General features: G+C 57.5%; 6 protein-coding genes across 6 annotated transcripts; 2 read left to right on the top strand and 4 right to left on the bottom strand.

Annotated features, from left to right (window-relative positions):
• Positions 1-1,469: 1,469 nt before the first annotated feature.
• P884DRAFT_193760 (uncharacterized protein) lies at positions 1,470-4,084 on the top strand (the record flags this gene model as incomplete). Its single annotated transcript, XM_069437777.1, has 7 exons — positions 1,470-1,530; positions 1,644-1,667; positions 1,779-1,805; positions 1,931-3,093; positions 3,164-3,424; positions 3,543-3,947; positions 4,022-4,084. The coding sequence occupies 7 exons, from the start codon at positions 1,470-1,472 to the stop codon at positions 4,082-4,084; spliced, it is 2,004 nt and encodes a 667-aa protein (XP_069300229.1).
• A 2,005-nt stretch (positions 4,085-6,089) lies between these two features.
• P884DRAFT_194279 (Metallo-peptidase family M12-domain-containing protein) lies at positions 6,090-8,645 on the top strand (the record flags this gene model as incomplete). Its single annotated transcript, XM_069437821.1, has 2 exons — positions 6,090-6,156; positions 6,241-8,645. The coding sequence occupies 2 exons, from the start codon at positions 6,090-6,092 to the stop codon at positions 8,643-8,645; spliced, it is 2,472 nt and encodes an 823-aa protein (XP_069300228.1).
• Positions 8,646-9,473: 828 nt separating this feature from the next.
• P884DRAFT_97777 (uncharacterized protein) lies at positions 9,474-11,030 on the bottom strand. The gene is made up of 3 exons (XM_069446211.1): positions 10,996-11,030; positions 10,818-10,920; positions 9,474-10,758 (listed from the first exon to the last, which is right to left on the bottom strand). The coding sequence occupies exon 3, from the start codon at positions 10,528-10,530 to the stop codon at positions 9,493-9,495; it is 1,038 nt and encodes a 345-aa protein (XP_069300227.1). The 5' UTR covers positions 10,531-10,758; positions 10,818-10,920; positions 10,996-11,030; the 3' UTR covers positions 9,474-9,492.
• Positions 11,031-11,741: 711 nt separating this feature from the next.
• Positions 11,742-12,460, bottom strand: P884DRAFT_193375 (uncharacterized protein; the record flags this gene model as incomplete). The annotated part of the gene is made up of 2 exons (XM_069437754.1): positions 11,742-11,998; positions 12,184-12,460. The coding sequence occupies 2 exons, from the start codon at positions 12,458-12,460 to the stop codon at positions 11,742-11,744; spliced, it is 534 nt and encodes a 177-aa protein (XP_069300226.1).
• A 485-nt stretch (positions 12,461-12,945) lies between these two features.
• P884DRAFT_256392 (60S ribosomal protein uL3) lies at positions 12,946-14,797 on the bottom strand. The gene is made up of 6 exons (XM_069441063.1): positions 14,713-14,797; positions 14,470-14,548; positions 14,218-14,374; positions 14,136-14,159; positions 13,427-14,076; positions 12,946-13,364 (listed from the first exon to the last, which is right to left on the bottom strand). Exons 1-6 carry the CDS (start codon positions 14,723-14,725, stop codon positions 13,112-13,114), a joined length of 1,176 nt encoding a protein of 391 aa, XP_069300225.1. The 5' UTR covers positions 14,726-14,797; the 3' UTR covers positions 12,946-13,111.
• Positions 14,798-15,540: 743 nt separating this feature from the next.
• Positions 15,541-18,572, bottom strand: P884DRAFT_193363 (uncharacterized protein; the record flags this gene model as incomplete). The annotated part of the gene is made up of 8 exons (XM_069437752.1): positions 15,541-17,064; positions 17,120-17,364; positions 17,432-17,588; positions 17,643-17,735; positions 17,798-17,977; positions 18,041-18,123; positions 18,174-18,377; positions 18,452-18,572. The coding sequence occupies 8 exons, from the start codon at positions 18,570-18,572 to the stop codon at positions 15,541-15,543; spliced, it is 2,607 nt and encodes an 868-aa protein (XP_069300224.1).
• Positions 18,573-20,627: the final 2,055 nt, after the last annotated feature.

Here is a 20,627-nt window from a genome sequence, read left to right as displayed (position 1 = left end):
AATCCAAAGAACGGCACCCCGGACGTCGTTAGCCAACCGGTCCGCCGCCGATAGCCCCTCCCCCCAGCGCGGACCCGAACGAATTGCTCGCATGTGGAGACCGAAGCACGCGCTAGCCAGGATCCCCGCGGATAGCTCCCCATCTGCAATCATTATCCCGTTCCATTTTACCGTTGATGAAAGAGGGTTTGTGCTGGCATTCCGTGATACTTTATGTGGTTCCCCAGGTGGCTTAGAGTAATACCGTCAGAGTTTCTGACGAGTGTGAAGGCATCTTCAGGTTGCCATTAGTTTGTAGTCGCTGTCTGGAAGAGGAACGCATTCGGTTCTTGGGAAACAAGGGCGCGAAATACAGTACGGAGTACGGAGTAATCTGTAGCCTCTCGTGCCAAGTCTACCACCCTGTGGAACACTGGAAACCGCGAGTGCGCAGATGGTTTCCTCCAAACCTACCCAACTAATTCAACTCGAGTTGCAAAAAGGGGTCGAGGTCGTCGCCGGTGTGCTCGGCCGGGGCAAGTTCCTTGCTACGTAGTAATGCAACCAACCCCCAAGTTAGGCAACCCCCCGTGAACTGCAACCTGGACCAACACCTTCTACGAGGTGCTTGTGATCGGGTGCACTGCAACCCTCTCTCGCAGCTCAAACACCTACCTGGTGCAAGAGCATGGGTTTGCCAGCCAACGTAACTAACTAGAGCTTGTTGAAGAAGTCGAAAGGTAGCTGGGACCAGCAAAAAGACCGCGAATGTGCCCGGCCCCGAAACCGCTCGCAAAAATAATCGGAGGGCTTCGGGAGAGCAGGTTCCGGAAACGTGTGCTCTCAAATTACTATTCGGAAAGAAGCTTTATTTCGCGCACGCGCCTAGACTCACCTAAGAATCGAGCTCCATTCCGGCTACACGGGCCCAACAATAATGGCGACAGCCGTGGATGACATGGATGGCGGTTGGAGGGGGGGCCCGTCGGACGGAGGGAATTCCATGGCCCACCTGCGCTGAGTTGCCCTTGGTTAAACTACCTCGATTACCCCACCATCCCGGCCGAAGCTACCCCTAGTGTAGTGTAGGTGATGCCAGGTACCGCTACCGGGCGCAGTCGATGGGGAAGGTGTCCACACGCGCTGATGGAGAGCACGCATCTCGCCCTCGCCCATGCAGGATCGCTGGGGTGGATGGCCCTTCCAGTCGATCGTCGCTGTTGAGACGTACAGTACAAAAGCGTCGCTTCCCCCTCCCTCACCCCCCCTCCGCCCGCTGCTCGGATTATTCAACCTCCCGCTTCCTCTCTGTTCTTTCTCTCTCTCTCCCCGACTTCTCCATCCTCTTTCCGCGCTCAATCTGTAGCCATTCTGTGAATCGCACCGAGCTTGCACGCAACAACGACCACCTCTGTGTCCTCCGAGCCTCCGAGCCAAAAAGCCGCTACCTTACCCCTCCAAGCCGACTCCGACCCTCCATCGCCGCCATCATGGCTCAAGACGCTGCCAAGGCCCCCGTGGTGGCCGAGGCTCATGAAGTCGACACCTACCGTAAGCTTGAGGCCAAAAAACCACCCCCGGCGAATTGAGGAGTTCGCAAAGTACGGAATTACGGAAGACGGAAAATATGAAGAGCTAACGCGGCCTTATTTTGTTCCCTCCAGATCCCCCGAAGAAGATGCTCGAGAGTGAGTGCGCCAAGAAGAGATGCAGTCAGATACGCAGTCAGATGCGCTGCGGGGTCATCTGGCTCGATGGAAACCCCAAGAAGCAGCAGGGCTAATCAGGATTCGCGGCAGAGCACCCAAGCAAGCCTCATCTGAGCGGTACGCAAATACGCAAATCCCCTGAGCCCCGCTGCCTGCCCCTCTCCGCCTGGGCCCCCTGCGGCCGGCAATGGGGCGAAATTACCCCGCGACGTGACATGGCGCGCTAACACGCCCGACCCCAGGTCTCGAGGAATACCAGCGGCTGTACAAGGAGTCCATCACAGAGCCCGACAAGTTCTGGGGGAGACTGGCCCGCGAGCTGCTCACGTGGCACAGGGACTTCCAGACGGTGAGGAGCGGCTCTCTCGTCAACGGTGACGTCGCTTGGTTCCTCGAGGGCCAGATCAACGCCTCGTACAACTGCATCGATCGCCATGCCTTCAAGGATCCCAACCGCGTCGCCATCATTTACGAGGCCGACGAGCCGACCGATGGCCGGACCGTGACCTATGGCGAGCTCCTGCGCGAGGTTTCGCGCGTCGCCTACGTCCTCAGGAGCCTGGGCGTGCGCAAGGGCGACACCGTCGCCATCTACCTGCCCATGATTCCCGAGGCGGTCATCGCCATCCTCGCCTGCGCCAGGATCGGCGCCGTCCACTCGGTCGTCTTCGCCGGCTTCTCGGCGGACTCGCTGCGCGACCGCGTCCTCGACGCTCGCTCGCGGGTCGTCATCACCGCGGACGAGGGCAAGCGTGGCGGAAAGCTGATCGGCACCAAGAAGATCGTCGACGACGCCCTCCGGCAGTGCCCCGACGTCACGGGCGTCCTCGTCTTCAAGCGCACCGGCGCCGACATCCCCATGACCAAGGGCCGCGATGTCTGGTGGCACGAGGAGGTCGAGAAGTGGCCTGCGTACATGGCGCCCGAGCCCATGAGCGCCGAGGACCCGCTCTTCCTCCTCTACACGTCCGGATCGACCGGCAAGCCCAAGGGCATGATGCACACGACCGGTGGTTACCTCGTCGGCGCCGCGGCCACGGGCAAGTACGTCTTCGACATCCACGACGGCGACCGCTTCTTCTGCGGCGGCGACGTCGGCTGGATCACCGGCCATACCTATGTCGTCTACGCCCCCCTGCTCCTCGGCGTCTCGACGGTCGTCTTCGAGGGCACCCCGGCCTATCCCAACTTCTCGCGTTACTGGGACATCATCGAGAAGCACAAGGTGACGCAGTTCTACGTCGCCCCGACCGCCCTGCGCCTGCTCAAGCGCGCCGGTGACCAGCATGTGCGCAACGAGATGAAGCACCTCCGCGTGCTCGGCTCCGTCGGCGAGCCCATCGCCGCAGAGGTCTGGAAGTGGTACTTCGAAGTGGTCGGCAAGGAGGAGTCCCAGATTGTCGACGTAAGTAAATCCTGCTCCCGGCCGTTTCCCTTCGTTCCGCCGGCCCCCTAACCGTTTTGTGATGCCGCAGACATACTGGCAAACCGAGACCGGCTCGCACGTCATCGCTCCCCTGGCCGGTGTGACGCCGACGAAGCCCGGCTCCGCCTCTCTCCCGTTCTTTGGCATCGAGCCCGCCATCATCGACCCCGTCTCGGGCGAGGAAATCCACGGCAACGATGTCGAGGGCGTCTTGGCCTTCAAGCAGCCGTGGCCAAGCATGGCCCGGACCGTCTGGGGCGCCCACAAGCGTTATATGGAGACGTACCTCAGTGTTTACAAGGGCTACTATGTGAGTAAATATATATATATATATATATATATATATATATGTGCACCCGCGGTGTCTTTTGTTTTTCTTTCGTCACTTTGAGGAAAGGGCCGGCAGATAGACTAACGAGCACGCAAAGTTCACCGGCGATGGTGCTGGCCGGGATCACGAGGGCTTTTACTGGATCCGGGGCCGTGTCGACGACGTCGTGAACGTCAGCGGCCACCGTCTGTCGACCGCCGAGATCGAAGCTGCCCTCATCGAGCACGCCGCCATTGCCGAGGCCGCTGTCGTCGGCGTCGCGGACGAGCTCACGGGCCAGGCTGTCAACGCTTTCGTCTCCATCAAGGACGGCAACGAGCCGTCGGATGCTCTCCGCAAGGAGTTCATCCTTCAGGTCCGCAGGAGCATCGGACCGTTCGCAGCTCCCAAGGCTGTGTACATCGTCCCCGACTTGCCCAAGACGCGCAGCGGCAAGATCATGAGGCGCATTCTGAGGAAGATTCTCGCTGGCGAGGAGGACCAACTCGGCGACATTACCACGGTATGTGCCATACCCTTCTCCCCACCATCTTTCCTTATTTGGGCTTCGACTGACATGGATTCCCTTCTTTCTAGCTCTCGGATCCTTCTGTCGTCGAGAAGATCATCAAGGCTGTCCACGAGGCCAAGAAGAAATAAGGGGCGGGTGTCGCTTTGTATTGGGCGGATTTGGAGGTGTACTATCAGGGTTTTACCAACGTCTCCTTGGTTGTGCCTGGGTGTCATGATTTCTAAGGGCTTGGTTATGTGTCGATGGGGAGGCCTCTTGAGCCAGTCCTCCTTTGCTTTTGAATAGCGTCGTTATCTGTTGTTCTGTGGTTCTATGCAAGCTCCAATGATCTAACCATTGGATGGATGCCTACGGAGCACATACATATATGTACATGTGGTGTGACGCCTGACCTGAAAGGATCAGTAGTGTAATCCGTACAGTTAGAAGTTGGACGGTGCGGCAAGTGCCGTGCTTAACCTGGCTTCGTCAGCGGGGCCCCCTCCCGGCCGGTGTTTCTCGGTACCAATGATGAGGTGGGAAGGAGGCTGACAAAGCCAGCATCCTTCTCCTTCTTCCAACTCCCCGATGTGCGCTGATTTTTGTTCTTTTGTTTCTTTCTTGTCTCGGAGATCGAGGGCGTTGCTGTGGTTATGTCGGCACTAAACTCCAAGGCCAAGTCCCTTGGGCAAGAGGACGCGTCAACAATTTCTACCAATGCCACCGCAGCTCGCCGTGGGTGGTCCACGAGTTTACTTGGCGTCTGGAGAGTGCAGGATGGAAGAATGCTTCGCCTGGCAATTTGAGGGAGGCGGTGTTATGTGTACACTCAGCCCAAGAACGAGCAAAAAAAAAAAAAAAAAAGAATTGTATTCCGATCGGGGAGTCACTCAAACACGTTGTTCAACCACTCCTGCATACCCGTGGGCATAGGCAACCGCAACTTCTTCTAGGAGATGGCGCTAAATACAGCCTGCCTCGTCGCACCTGGCGTTGTGAACTCCGAACCTCGATGCGTTCCTAGCAGAAGGCCGGGCGAGATACCGCGCTCGAATTTGGCACCTACTCGTCATGTATTATTTTTAGGAGCAAGAAGTAGGGATCGGTATGTATGTAATCCGTACAATAGCATAGGGTACGGAAGAACTGCTTGATAGAGACCGATGAACCCCGTCTCATGTCTTCGCGCCACGCTTGCGCCGGGTTAACCAGCGCCATCCTTCTTCCGGATGGAAGCAACCTTCTTCCCCAGCGGGCTGGAGTCGACTTGCACTAAATAGAGGCAAGGATCCGGCAAAAGGTGCGACTGTTAGCGAATGAAGCGACTCTCCAACTGCCGGCGCAGGGCTGCGCGCTGTTTTGGGAGAGCTTTCTGAAACCGACAACAAGGAGACTCGGGACGGCTGGGCGGCATGCCGCCTGGACATGCGCGGACATGCTCGTCATAAGAAAGCTCGAGATAATACCCAGCAAACTTCCACTTTGGTGTCAAACCTTGACGCGCGGCAAGACGCCAAGGGAAAAAGTAAAGCCCCGCAGCTGCCTTGCCACCTTATTCCTCCCCTCATCCTTCCCGCAAACTCCGGGTTGCAGCGTTGTTTGGATTGCTCCGTATTCGAGGTAACTAACCAACCACTGCATCGAACGCAGCTCGCACGGTGGGCTGGGGCCCCCTTGGCCTGTGCTGCTCATACGGACCTCGATCTTCTTGGCCCTCCTCCCTCGGCACCAGTAACAACCCACGCCGCCGCACCCACTGACGGAGACGATGTGCACTGCCACTGTTTGTTGCCCTTCCATTCCCTCCTCTCTTGAGCGACACAACCTTCTTTTTAACAGGCTTTATAGGCCCTATTCTTTGCTTCGTGTTCTTTCGTTTCTACGACACCGACCCCGGCGAGTCGATCTTTAAACGTCGATTGTTTCTGTGTACATTGCGTACCTGCCCTCCGTACCTCGCTACCTTTCATTCCCAGCTACCTACGGTGCCTAACCAACATTCGACCGTACCTGCGATAACCCGTTGTCGAGAGCGTGCTCCGACGTGAAATCCGAACTTCTATCTCTCGTCGGCACCCTGATCGCTCTTTGGCCGCCCGTCCCCAAGTCCTTTTTTTGCAGGGGATGCTAGGAACAGCCTTTGACTTGTAGATTATGATTCTCAGCAAGGCCTTCGCGGCCGTCGTTACAGCTGCTGGTCTGCTCGTACAAGATGCGATCGGTATGTTTTTTTTTATTTATTTTTTTTTTTTTTCGCTAGTCCCCTTGGCCATCGCATCGTTCGTCAGCTTACAAGAACCTGCAGCCCACTCGATCAAGCGCAACCCTCTCTCGGCCGTCTCTCGGATTGACCACGCCGTAATCCATACGCCGTCGCACCGGGTACATGCGCACTCGTCCTTCGATGTCTCCTTCACCCTCTCCACCACCCAGCAGAGGGTCCGCCTCGCCCTAGAACCGAACCACGATCTCTTCGGCGAGGACGCGACGATTCAGTACCTCGGCGCCGACGGTACTCTCCGCCGATCCAAGCCCATCGATAGGCGAGAACACCGTGTGTTCAAGGGCGATAGCTTTGTCCAGCGGGAAGGACAGGCGGATTGGAAGCACGTGGGCTGGTGTCGGATCCACGTGCACCGCGATGGCGTCAAGCCCATCTTCGACGGCGTCTTCACCATCGACGGGAACCACCACCACGTTCAGACCAAGACGAACTATCACCTGTCTACGGTCAGCGGCGACCCGGTGATCGAAGATGGCGATGACGAGTACATGGTTGTTTGGCGGGATACCGACGTCCAAGCTACGGCCGGCGACGAGCTCAAGCGTGATCTGGCCGGCGCCCCGACCTGCGGGTCAGACACACTGCGGCACAACAGCCGCGAGAATAACATCGTCTACCGGAGCCTTGAGGAGGCCACCCAAGACACGTCGCTTTGGCAGATGAGCCCCAGGGCACTGTTCGGGCGTCAGGTTGACACCACTCCGGGCGGCAACGGCGCCGGCGTGAACTTGCAAAACTCGATCGGCTCGACCGCCGGCTGCCCAACCACACGGAAGGTGGCGCTGGTGGGCATTGCGACAGACTGCACCTATACTTCTCTGTTCAAGACCGACGAAGCCGTGACGAAAAACGTCATTCAGGTGGTAAACGCGGCGTCGCAACTCTACGAGAGCACTTTCAACATCTCGCTGGCCATTCAGAATCTGACCATCAGCGACCCGGGCTGTCCGAGTACGCCTCCGCAGGCGGCACCCTGGAACAGGCCTTGTTCCGACTCGGCGACCGTCGACACCCGTCTCAGCCTCTTCTCGCAGTGGCGGGGTCAATGGAAGGATACCAATGCTTACTGGACGCTCATGTCCACCTGCAGCACGGGGCCGACTGTCGGTTTGGCGTGGCTTGGTGCCGTCTGTCAGGAGGGTTCCTCGACCAAGGATAACGAGACGAGCGCCTCGGCCAACGTCGTCGTCCACACGTCGACCGAGTGGCTAGTGTTCGCTCACGAGACGGGCCACACATTTGGCGCGGTGCACGATTGCGACAGCAGGACATGCAGCGACGGGAGCGTCGAGAAGCAGGAGTGCTGCCCCCTGAGCACGGACACGTGCGATGCGGACGCGCAGTTCGTCATGAACCCTTCGACGGGCAACGGCATCACCAAGTTCTCGCCCTGCAGCATCGGCAATATCTGCAGTTTCCTCGGCCGCGCTCCGAACCGATTCAACTGCCTGTCCAGCAACAGGGGGGTGACGAGCTTTACTGGCGCCCAGTGCGGCAACGGCATCGTCGAGCACGGCGAGGAGTGCGACTGTGGTGGGGAGGAAGGCTGCGTTGGCAACCCCTGCTGCGACCCCAAGACGTGCAAGTACACGGAGGGCAGCGTGTGCGACCCGACCAACGAAGAGTGCTGCACCCCGCAGTGCGGCTTCATGAGCAACGGCACAGTCTGCCGCGCCAGCACGGGCGCCTGCGACCCGGAGGAAGTCTGCCCTGGTACCTCGGCAGGCTGCCCCGCCGACGTGAGCGCTCCCGACGGCCAATCCTGCGGCGACGGTCTCCAATGTGCCTCGGGCCGCTGCACGTCGCGCGACCAGCAGTGCGCAACCTTCATGGGTTCCGACGCGGTCACCTCCTGCTCCCGTTCGGGCTGTGTTCTCTCGTGCCATTCGCCCCAGCTCGGCCCCAACCAGTGCTACCTCCTCAACCAGTACTTCCTCGACGGCACCAGTTGCCAAGGAGGTGGCAAGTGTCGCAACGGCGACTGCGTAGACACGTCGCTGAGCCAGACAATCCTCGAGTGGATCCAGGACAACAAGCAGATTGCCATCCCCGTCATCGCCATCGGCGGCGGCCTGATCCTGCTCGCCCTCCTGAGCTGCGTCTGGAGCTTCTGCGCCCGCTGCTCCAGGCGCCGCAGGAGCCGCAGCAACAAGCTGCCCGCCATGTCCCCGCCCCGCGGTCCTTGGGGTGGTGGCAACCCCTACCGTGGCGTCCGCGGTGTGCTTCGAGGGAGTGGCGCTGGTGGTGTCCGAGGGGGGCAGTCGCCGCCGATGCGGCCCGGTCCCGCGTACGCCCCGGTGCCGTCGCCTCCACCCATGGACGGGTTGGGCTCGGCCCCGCCGCCACCGTATCCGCACCAGCACCAGCAGCCGCAGCAGGATATGCGGTGGGAGTCGATGCGCTCCGGGAGCTTCCGGTATGCCTGAGCGAAGAGGCGTGGCGGGATGAGATGATACCCCTAGCGTAGCCTTTCCGGCTCATCGAGCGTTGTTTTGTCCTGATCTGGCGATATCTTTGGTGGCTTTCTGGTTATAGAACGGTTGGGTCATTTCTTGTTGAGGAAGCACGGAGGAATGTTTGCATAGCCGGTGTTCTCTTGGGGGGAAACTAATGCTCGGCTCTGGTCCGGCAGGCATATATATATATTTGCCTTTTTGCTCGTTGAATTTCCCATGTCTCATAGTTTGTCCTTGCGTTCTACCTGTATCCCAGGATTGGGAGTATGTTGGTACATGATGATGAATCTTAAAGTCAGATTTGTATGATGTATATTCACACGCCAGTTTCTGTCTTGTTCTCAGCCTTGCTGTATGCGGTGTCCGTGGACTACTCTACTCTGACGCGTCGTGCCCAGAATCGGGACATCAGAAAAGCACAGGATTATCTGTTGTCACAGCAGAGGTCGGCAGAAATGAGCATTGCACTGCATTGCTTGTTGAACCAGTATTCGCTATCTATACTTTTGTTGTGCCTTGCTTCAGCCCCAACCCCTCTCTTGTCCAGGCCGAAACGGACTGTCTCGTCGGGACACGAACGGACACGATCGCTGTACGCTGGTGATGGTTCTGATGCCACTTCTCCTTCTCCGCAATCTCGTCAAGAAGCTGTTGCTCGCGTGAACGGGTATACGCCTCTCGTCTACATGCCCATCGATCGCCTCCGTCCTGGAGGCGGCGCACGCAGGAAGCCCGGGGCAGGAAGTAGAGACCGAAATGGTACCCTTAAAGCCTGCTGAGGCCCTGTTTTATCCGCCGTCTTATGAATTGGTGGTTGCTAGCCCTGGGCTTGTTGACTATCCGGTTGCTGAACTGGAGCCTGCTGTTCGGTAGGACCTTCTTCCGCGGCTTGTTGACGTACGGATTGCTGAACTGGTGCCTGCTGGTTGGGAGCCTGTTGATCTGCAGCTTGTCGGTCTAGTAGTCGTTGACCTGGAGCTTGTTGGCCCGAAGCCTGTTGATCCGGGACGTGTTGATCCAAAGCTTGTTGGTCTAAGGGCTGTTGACCGGGGGCTTGTTGTTGACTCGGAATATGTTGACACAAGATATGTTGGCCAGACGCTTGTTGATCTGGCTGCATACCAGGCGATCGTTGACCCGAAAGCTGGTGGTGTGGTTGCTGATCCTGTGGTTGCCGATCCGGCGGCTGCTGAGCTGGTGAGCTGGGGGCCGGCTGCGGCTCAGCCGAGGCGACCTCCCTGATCAAGTAAGCCTGCCCACTCCGAGCCATGTTCCAGATGATCGCGATAGCGGTCTCCACGGGTCCGTCCAGCAGTCGCGCCGTGAGGTAAGCCACCCGGTCGGTCACTTCATAGATACCATAGAGCACCAGCCAAACAATCGCCAGCCAAAAGAGGATGGTGACGCCGGTCAGGGCGAGGGGTACGAGGAAGATGTTGAGAAAGAGGAGTATGCACCATCCTCCCGGACTGAGAGCAGCAAGGTTTCGTCGAAGATCAAGACATCGTTCCACAGCTGCGGCTCCAAGTTGGCGGACTCTTTGCATCGCAGCTCGAAAGACGTTCCGCACCGCGCACAGGAGGCCGGCAATGCCGCCGACGTCGCGGCGCTCAACAGTAAGATTGTAGGTTGGTTGTATCCAAGCGCCGTTCCCAACAGCATGTCCGTTTTCTGGTTCGTCCCCGACGTGGAAAACATCATTCACCCCATCGCCTATGTGGACAATGGTGGGGTTCATTGAGTGCATGATCCGCATGCCGCGCCAGGTGTAGGAGAGGGAAGTGCGTGTATGCCGAAGCTCAAGATCGGGGCCTTGGATGGAGAGCAACATGCTCCCGAGACTGGGTAGACACATCGTGTGTCCAGTGCAATTATGTTGCAACTTGAAGAGCAGGGACGATGACTAGTTAGTGCTGGTAAGGATGTTGATAGCTCCTCTGCGATTGTCCGAGGATTGATGTTGGTCTGGACGGGTGTGCGTAAAGACCGGGCGTGTGGTATGTGTGGTACTGCGCTTTGTCTCGTCTTCCTGGTCGTAGCCACAGAGCATCTTGGTGAAATGAAGACGGGCAGCTGCTATGCTCTTGGTGGGGGTTGGCATGGCACCATTCTCAACGAGAGGAAGGTGGGAGGGACACTCACGTCTCCTGTAGATTGAGCATACATCATCAGCAGTTCTGGGTTCTCGAGGAAGGCGATGGCCCTTTGACGGCTCTCGACCCGGGCGAAGTCCTCCTTCTCGACACTGGGGTCGTTGCGGGGAAGGCGTTAGCTGTGCGCCCTTCACGCGGATCAGTTCGTTCGAAAGCGCGTCTCTTACCGGCCGCTGCCGAGCCGCAGCCTCGTGCCTGAACCAGACTCACGGTCGCTGAGACTGCCGCCATCAGAGCCATCGCCAGACTGGTACGGGTCTTTCCCCCGCGCCTGCCGGTCTCTCATCTCAGGCGTGAAGTCGTCATCCATGAACGACGAAGCCGTGCCGGGATTCATGTTTGATCAAAAGATTGGCAAAGGCTCGCTTGTTCTGAAAAGAGCGTGTCGTCGTTGCTGTGGTTACAGGGCCCGCTGTTGTTCGTCAGATTTCACCGGAGGTGACGGAAATACTTTGAATTCTGGATGTCGTGTTGATGGCTGGTAAACTAGGTAAACTATCCGTGCCGCCCGAGTGAAGCTAAGACACTGCAATTAATTGGCGGAAGGTGGGGTTGAGGCTCAAGGAACTATGGATTACAGGCTGCTGCAACTACAGTGCACCACTGTTCGCACCTACCCCTCGAAATCGAATTCCCACGGATGTAACGATACCGTCGTCTCCTCCAATACGTTGATCTCTACAGCCGGCGTGGAAATCACAGAAAAGAACCCAAGCCATCGAAGCAAAGCTCGACCCGAAAGTCTAAGGAAGTTGGAAAGGGTGTCTCAGTTTCCCTAGCTCATGCTCTTGTTTGAATGAACAGGCTTGAATCCCCCTCGCCCCAACTTCTCTTTCCTCGGCCTCGTTATCACACACACAGGAACGAACAGTCGACCGATTAATAATTACAGATAACAACAGGTGGACCACCTTCAGCTCTCCACGGCCAGGACCTTCGCCCCGACCAACTTGGCCTCCTCCCCCTTGCCCTGGGTAGTGACCACCCAGTACTCGGCCCTGACTCCGTCCCTCGCGACCCGATACACCCTCACATCATTCCCCTCCCCGGCCTCCCTCACCGCGTCCACAATCTCCCCATACTGCCCATTACGGTCCCAGTCCACCGGATCCATGATTTGGACTTCCGCATTCTTTGGATCCCAATGCCCAATCAGCGTCGCAAACTCCTCTGTTGTCGTCCGATATTGTACAGTTAGCCAACCACCCTTTGCGTTATACTTCACGGGAGGTGAGGGGTAATATATAACGGGTAATAGGGATAAGGGGAGGTAAAGGAAGAAGAAAGAAGAAGGGCCAGGGAGAGAAGAAAAGGTCGATGCCAAATACGGAGGAGACTGGAAGAAGAAAACTTACCCTCATCAGGCAACCCTTTCCCGCCTTCGTCCCAGCGCAGCGCGACGGCCTCGAATGGCTCGTCCGCGTCCGACGCGTAGAACGACACATCGCCCTTGCCGCACACCCTCGCAATCGGCGCCGGCACCTCCACGCCCTCCTGCGTCGCCCTGAACTCGGTCTTTGCTCCCTGGTTCGTCGCGGCGCCACCGGCAGCGGCAGCGGCAGCCGAAGTCACTCCCTTGGATGGATCTTCGTTCGCCTTGTCGAGAAAGGCCATGTAATCCTGGTCCGACATTTCGTCTGCTCCTTTTCTCAGGGCGCCTGTCGTCGTGAATGGTCGTCTGTCCGGTAGCGGTAACGCGATCGACGGTTGTGTCTGACAAGATAGTGGCGTCGTGTTCGATCTGCGGAGGAGACGAGCTGTTTGCAGCAGGGACGGAGAGAGGGAATGCTGCCTGGCTTTCGTCGTCGAGGCCCTGCAGGGTTTGCGAATGGGTCTGTTCGACGACAGAAATGGCGCCTGAGAGGGTCTTACTTGTCTTTGAGGAGTTCCTAGAAAGGACAACAAGGGTATTCGGTTGCGAAAAAGCCCGACCATGGCGAGAGATGCCTTCAAGGTGCGCCGCGCAAGTTGGGCGACGATGATGTAACCTCCGTGCTGCTAGGGACTCGGCGAGTTACTAGCGTCAGCGGGGCATTCACCCAGCCCTCTCTGATTGGGCTACCCCACTTGGAGAAATCTCGGTCGAAATGGACTTGACACGGGGGGACACATCACAGAGCACAAGTCAATGGCAAATTGGTTCATTTTCCCCATTCCTCTCATACAGCCTTCGCTAAGCTGAAAATGCTAGGTAGATATCCGCAAACCGACCCAAAGAGCAACGAGACCGTGACACCAATGCCATTGTAAACCGAGAAAAAGCAAAGAGAAACTGAATACGCCTTAGGCGGCGACCAGATCCTTCTTGAGCGTACCCTGGTACTGCTTCTTCTCGGCCGGAGTCTGGAAAGCACCGTGGCCGAACTCGGACGAGGTGTCGATCCATTTGAGCTCCACCTTCTCGAGCGCCTTGCGAGAGGTGTGGACGAAGAGGGACTTGCGGAGAGTCATGACACGCTTCTTGACACCGGGAACAGAGCCCTTGACCATGACGTAGTCATTGTTGACCTCACCATAGCGGACGAAGCCGCCCATGCTGTGCAATTGTTGTCAGTAAAAGTTGTTCCTCCAGAGCATCTGAGTCGAGGCAAAACGTACGGAGTAATCTTCTTCTTGGTGACATCGACGTCGGTGGCGGCATTGTCGTCGGCATCGCCCTTACCGATGCGGTAGATCTTGTGGTTGACCGACGTGCGGTGGTGGTAACCCATCTGACCAGCACGGGCAACAGTCCACTGGACGTGGGAAGGATGCCAGGCACCGATACAGGCGACCTTGCGGAGACCCTTGTGAGTCTTGCGCGGCAGCTTCTTGGTACCCCAACGGGCAGTGACACCGGTGAAGCCGTGGCCCTTGGTGACGGCAATGACGTCGATTATCTCGTCCTTCTCGAAGATGGTGTCGATCGAGACGGGCTTCTCGAAGAGACCGTGGCCGAAGTCGACCTTCTCGGCAACCGTGCCACCGTTGATCTGGATCTCCATAAGGTGGGCCTTCTTCTGCTTGAGAGGCGTCTTGCGGATCTGGGTGTGCGCCAGGACGCGGACGACGGTGCAGTACTTCTTGATGCGCTCGAGCTCGCGGGTGATGGCAGCACCGTTGTTCTCGGAGTGCTTCTTGGCGTACTTGGTGAAGGCCTTCTTCTTGCTCTTGTACCAGTTCTTGTAGAAGCGGCGCTTGACCTCGTCGCTCAAGTGCTCAGCCCAGACAGTGGTAAGAGAGCGCAGGCCACGGGGAGTCTCGATATACTGCCTTTCGTTAGACGATTGACCTCCTCTTGGTCCTCAGCCGGACAGCCATGACTTACGCCAACCAGACCCACAACCACCATCTATAAAAGATGTTAGCCATTGACACAATAAGAGCCAAGCGGGCTTGGTTGCGCGTACAGGTGGGGTATCAATAATTGTCACAGCCTCAACGACCTCCTTCTTGTGAGCCTTCGCACCGGGACGGTCGAGGTCGCGGACGATCGTGGTCATGCCGGCCTTGTAGCCCATGGCGGCCGTCAGGTGGACGGGCTTCTTCGGGTCGTCCTTAGGGAAGCTGGCATCACACCAACCCGTCAGCTTCGCCGTGTTCTTTTCGCAGAGCGCACGAGTCGGCTGGTCATGATGGCGAAAATCGAGGTTTGCACTTACGACTTGACCTTGCCCCTGTGGCGGGCAGCGCGCTTGCGCGGCAGGTACGCCAGAGAGCCATGGCGAGGGGCCTCGTACTCTGCAATCTGTCAGTGTCGGGTGCGAAAAGCAGAGGTTCTTCCGCCTTGAAAAGTTGCATTGCTGAAGCTCGGCCTGGCACTAGCTGGGCGCTGGACCGCTCGAAAAAAAAGAACTCGGCACTGAAGAGGAGGCACGTCGACGAAGCGTCTGGGGGCTACTCACTGCGGTGAGACATGGTTGCTGATGTCCGCTGTTGGCGTGATGTTCAATGGAAAATTCCCCCAAGGTCCGACCACGAAGAAAAAAACAGCGTGGGAATTTGGAGTTGGATTTTTGTGTGAGATGGAGCTCCGGCGCTCGGGCCAATTGCAGCGGAGCCCTAACATCAATTCCAACAGCGGCTGGGTTGAGTCCAAATGCAGATTGATCACGTGACAATCGAGGGGACGACGATATACTTTAAGGATCAACTACGGAGTTAGTACTGCAAATTATCAGTACATAATTAACCACCGTATAGTCGGGCACGTGGGAAGAAATTGAGCTGTGAACAGCACCCCAAATGCCCAACGCCAACGCTTATCTAGCTGGTTTTTCCCACGTGGGACGGAGAGTTCTGAGACGAAGATATCCTGAATATAAGCATTTGAATCGAGAAGACTACCCTATCTACCGCGAGGCCACGAGACGGACGATCAGCTCAGATAGGCTTTTTTTTGCCCGTTCCATGCGCTTACCAGTGATCCGTCGTCTCAACACCCGGTAATAAGGCACTAGACGGCCCAGCAGCCTTCCTGGAAAATGTTTGATTCGTTATGTACTGCTTACCAATACCAGCAACAAGAGAACTAATTGAAATCAGGACGGGGCCGACCGGGCGGTCATTCTTGTCACGAAAAGACAGTGATGCGTGAGCGTGGCCTGGTATAAACCTTGAAACAGGGAAACAGCCAAGTTTGAATAGGATAGATAAAGTCATCAAAGCAAAATCGTACCGTCCATCAAGGGCAGCATTAGATGGAATTCAAGCTGCCAATGCCGACCCATCCATTAGTTACCGTTCATGTTCGCGGTTGCGGACGGCCCATTTTTAACCTCGGCGGTTGCCGTGGCACCCGAGCTCGAAGAGGGGCCCGGGACTATGCCCGTTTTCTTGTCCTCCTCACCGCTGTCGTCGTAGTTCTCATCCACTTCCATGGCGCGGGCGGCTCTTTCGGGTTCGCCGACGATGGAGGAAGCAGCAGGAGGGTGTTCCAATCGTCTCTCCTCGGGACCCGACTGGTATTCCTTCTTCGCGGGTCCAGCCTGAGTTCCGGGTCCCTCATGCATGAGGCCCTGCATTGCGGATGGACCTTGCTGCATGGGCGGCAAGTGGCCAGAGGTTGAGTGAGTTGGCGGGTGGTGGGCGGCCTCCGAAGGATGGTAGGCCTCGTTGTTACGGCGCTGCTCATCGGCCCGACGCATCTCATCAACACGGCGTTGCTCCTCAGCGCGCCTTGCATCCTCCATACGCCGCTCATCGAAACGCCGAGCCTCCGACGAGTTACGACGGTATGGCTCGACGCGGGGCGACGTCGAAGGGCGGCGATGGCGAATATCCTCCATACGCGCTCGGCTTTCCTCGGTCGAGGGCTTCTTCGCCTCTCGCTCATCCTCCCACTCGCGCATCCTCTTTGGGCCAACCGAAGGCGGGCGAGGGTCGTGCTCGCGGTGATGGGGACCATCGGAAGCCATTCCGGGCTGCGGAGGAACAGGCGCACCAGGCTCGGGACCGTGAGGCCCAGCCTGGTCAGGGTGGGCCTGGTATGGAGGGTGTTGCGGATAGGCCGACTTGGGCGAGGGCATACGATTCTCGTGCATGGGCTGCCGGCCATCATTCCGAGGACTGCCAGCGCGATACGGCATCAAAGGATTCGAGGCAGCTCCATTCGGGCTAGGGCCAGAGCTAGGCTGCAGCACCGCGACCGGGGTGTGACCTCCATAGTTCGGGTTCCTGACACGCGGAGGTTGGGACCCCTGGGGTGGCTGTTGGGTTTGCTGCTGCGGCGGGGGCGGCGGGGGAGCTGCATAATGGGCCGGAGGCGGTGGCGAAGGACCTCGTCGAAGTTGCTCAGGCATCCGGTTTGCGTCTTGGTACGGCCTCATTTGCTGCTCCGATTGGGGGCTGGGGGGCCGTTGTCCGGGACCGGCTTGCCCGCGAAAGGGCTCGCGCTCGGATGCATAGGGGTTCCGTGGCTGAGGGGGAGGGTTGATGTCTGAAATCCTACCCGACCACGAGTTCGGCCCGGCGGGACCTTGAGCGCTGCCATTGAGCATCGGCTGCTGCGGCTGCGGCGGCGGCGCCTGCGGCGCACCGGAGCCCGAGCCAGCCCACTGTGGCCCCGGAGGGCCAACAGCTCCCGGAGCCTGGTAAGCCTGAGGATGAACATCTGTAGGTCCCGGCGCGGCGCCACCGGTCTGCCCGCTACGGAGCAGCTGGAGTCGGGTCTTGATGTGGGGGTTCGTAGGGTCGAGCTCGGCAGCGCGCTGGTACGCATCGAGGGCATCCGCAATTTGGTTGTTGCAGGATTCGTACTGACACAGGTCAGCATCACCTCGGACGAAAGTTGTGAGGAGGATTGCAACTTACCAAGGTGCCCAGATCGTACCAAACCTCCGATATCCAGGGGTTGAGACGGATCGCGCGCGAGTAGGCATCAAGCGCATCGCGGTACTGGTTGATTTGGTAGTACAGCACGCCGATCGAGCACCAAAACGTGGGATTCCGGCCATCGCGATAAACGGCTTGTTGGTACGCTTCGTATGCCTTGGGGTACTTTTGCATCTGCATGTAGCAACGGCCGAGCAGATACCAGCTCTGCGCATCCGAGTTATCTGCCAACGGTCAGGACCGTGTGCTATGAATGGGGCAGAAAAAGGGACAGAAAACGAGACAACGTACCAGCTGCGACCGACTTCTCCAGATACTCAATGGCACGCTCCTGGCTGTCATAATGCTGGCTCTGCGTATGGTGAAGCCACCCAAGCTGCTGGAGGACTTTGGCATGGTTTGGATCACGTTCGAGGACCTTGTGGTAAGCAATCTTGGCGTTTTCGAACTAGCAAGGTGTCAGTTGGGATGACCAGCGATGAGAGGAAACGTTAACGCATACGTCTTTCTGCTGCTCGTGAACGTGCCCAATCTGAAACCAGATGTCCTCCTCCGTGAGCGGCGGCGGGGGTGAGTTTACGATGTACTTGAAACACTACAGAGATAACGAGTCAGCCCTGCGAGTTCGTGTGGATGAGATAGCCGGTGACGACTCACCTCAAGCGACTCGTTGTACTTTTGTTGCTGTTTGTAGATAATGCCAAGGCGGAAATAAATCTCGTGGGCCTTGTCAAAGTCTGGCTGCATCTTCATGACCTGCGCGAACGCGTCTTCGGCATGGTCCAGCGAACCATAGCGGTCGTAGAGGATGCCAATGCCGTACCATAGCCGGGGTTCCTGTCATTTTTGTCTCTAAGCATCACTGTCCCAAGTCGTCGCACGGCGGCACGAAGAACAAACCTTAGGGTTCGGAAGGTGGACCAAGGCAGTTTGGTACGCGTTGTAGGCTTGCTGCAAGTCGTCCATCATCAAGTAACAATGTCCTGGAGACCTGTTAGAGCGCGGGCAACAAACTAGTGACAAGCGCACGCACCAAGACAGCCCCATGCTTCTCCATTTCGTTCATCCAGCTTCAGAATAGCATTCAGATACTCAGCAGCCTTGGGGAAGTCCTCGCGGGTCCTCAGAACCGAGCTCATCGCGCTCATGGCCGGAATCGAGTTGGGGTTAGTTCGAAGGGCGCGCTCGTACGAGGCCATCGCATCATCCAGGTTTCCCATCTGCTCGGCGAGGTTACCTGAGACGTCGCGTTAGCCATGATCAATCGTGGCCGCAGGTGCGGTATTTCAGCTAAAAGAGGGACCGTCCTACCTAGCTGGATCCAGACCGCTTCGGTCTGTTGAAGGAGGGTCTGGCGCGACGAGGAAAAAGACTGCTGCGGGACAGGGGCCCGCGCAGGACCCGGCGGACCATGATGCATCTGCATCTGCATAGGAGGGGAAGGATGATGGTTTGGCATGATTGCCGACATGGCCCGCGCCGGGGAGAGGTTGGCTTCGCTTTCGATACCCTCGCAAAGACAAACTATGCGAGCAACCGCGCGCGAGCGACACCAGGGTTCTGGCGGAAGGCGATAATATCGGCTTTGGGCAGGGCCAAACCGAGAGGACGATTGCTGATGACACTCGAGCGCGGCGTGCGAGTTGCGACCGACTCAACTCCAGCACGCCTTTGCCCAGATCGCGCACGGCAATTCCGAAAACAACCCAAGAATGTGTGGAAGGGCACAAATGCAAGACGAAGAAAAACTAACTGCGCCAGGAAACTCCTGTCTGGTCCTGGTTCAGTGCCCGACGGTATGTCGGAGGCGGCCCAAGTGTGCAGCAGGGGAACAGAACGCAGCGTGGAAGCCGAAGAGAAATCTCGGAATGGGGAGGAGTCGGGCTGGGGAGAATCCATTTCGTCCAGCCGTCTGAGAGGCAGCGAAGAATACCTTACCCACAAATGACAGGGGTATGGTAATTGTCTTCCCGTTCATGTCTCGCAGCGCTGCCAAGGAGCGGAGGAGGTAGCGATCGGGTACTAGTACTTATAGGGAAATTCTGAGGACGCGGCTCAGATTGCTACGCTCGGGGAAAAAAGGAAGTGTGCACTGATCTAAACCAGATTTGGCAACTGCGAGGTTCGCACATCTGCGATTCTCTGCAGAACGCAGTACGGAGAAGTGGACTTTGCAACCCGCCGCGCGACACGCTCAGCATCACCGGGAATATGATACTTGCTTCGGGCCACAGTCGGTATCGAGTCAAGTTGCTAGTTATGGTCATGCTGCTTAAGAGAGAAATTTAGCGATTTTACTCCGGGCGCTTGTATACCATTCCCACATGCACTTCCCTTCCATGTACCCAAGTTCCAAAGAGATCGCCGCGGATATACGAACGGCTAAGTGCCACTATTGCCTGGTGCGACGAACTTAAGTTCCCCTAGTTGAGGGTGTGGTGTAAGCTTCCATTATTACCGAAGGTGGCGCGGACACGTCAGAACATCGAGGTACCGCTACCGGGCAGGTACAGACAGCTGCCCCACATCCAGCCTCTTCCAGGGGAGGTGTGTTTCCGGAGGAAGCGGCTACTTCGTACGCCATTTCGTTTTAGCGTCTGGGTGGCAACCGCTGGGCTGCAACGCCCTGGTTCCACACCCCGGTTCCATCCCATGCATCTCGCCAAGAGAGACAGGGGTTCAGACCGCCCACTTTTCCCATCGGTTCTTCGTCACCAGCGCGACCCGAGCAAGCGGGGAATGATGAGCAGAGACCCACCCACCTTTTAGCACAAAACAACGTGTGGTCCGTAGTGGCGCAACAGCTGAGCGTTGCTTTTTGCGTCGGACAGAACGAAATGATACAGCAAGGGCACAACACTAATCCGTACACTACCAGAAACACGAATTACTAGCACGGAGTAGCCCACGCCGTGTGTAACCTCGCGCGTTCGAGGCCGAAGGCCAAGAAACAACCTTGACTTTTGCTGCTGTGCATCCATCGAAACCAACGTCAAGGGCACAATTATTACACACAAAATCTGTCTTGGTACCGTAACTCGGCGGTCAGCAATAGAGACGTTACCATGATAGTTAGCTGGGTTCAGGTTCAGCGGAATCTAGACTGCACTTTCGTTTAATCATCGTCGAAGCTTGTGACTCAGATGCAGAAGTTGACGCTTTGAAGATTAGCATGTGGAGAACGCGCAACTGGGCCAGTTTATGATCTTGGTACATGCACATACGTGCAAGTAGGCTGCTCCTGTGGACTCGGGTACGTGAGCGTACATTATTGCTTCGTACATAACAGCTCTTTTTAATCGGATACTGTAAGCTCTGGTCATACCTGCGCGTCAGGCCTCGGGCTGCCAGGCAGTTAGTACCAAGGGGCAGACCGGGTAAATTTAAGCGCTATGATCGTGTTGACTCGTGTCGAAACACAAGGAGGCACGAACCGGGATGGAACCTGAGTAGTTGCGCGGCGACGGAAATTTGAACCTCGGCATTC

The sequence above is a fragment of the Thermothelomyces heterothallicus genome (assembly GCF_042370625.1).
Source record: "Thermothelomyces heterothallicus CBS 202.75 unplaced genomic scaffold P884_scaffold_4, whole genome shotgun sequence".
NCBI classification, from domain to species: domain Eukaryota; kingdom Fungi; phylum Ascomycota; class Sordariomycetes; order Sordariales; family Chaetomiaceae; genus Thermothelomyces; species Thermothelomyces heterothallicus.
The sequence above is the reverse complement of the archived record's forward strand: the minus strand, read 5'-3'. Positions and strand labels throughout refer to the sequence as shown.

What these genes read in the sequence shown, in the direction of transcription:
- P884DRAFT_97777 (XM_069446211.1), bottom strand. Translation starts at nt 10,530, where the DNA reads ATGTGTCTACCCAGTCTCGGGAGCATGTTGCTCTCCATCCAAGGCCCC.
- P884DRAFT_256392 (XM_069441063.1), bottom strand. An exon ending in CAATTATTGATACCCCACCT is followed by an intron (nt 14,160 to 14,217) that starts GTACGCGCAACC and finishes CATCTTTTATAG; the next exon opens with ATGGTGGTTGTGGGTCTGGT. An exon ending in ACCAAGAAGAAGATTACTCC is followed by an intron (nt 13,365 to 13,426) that starts GTACGTTTTGCC and finishes ACAATTGCACAG; the next exon opens with CATGGGCGGCTTCGTCCGCT.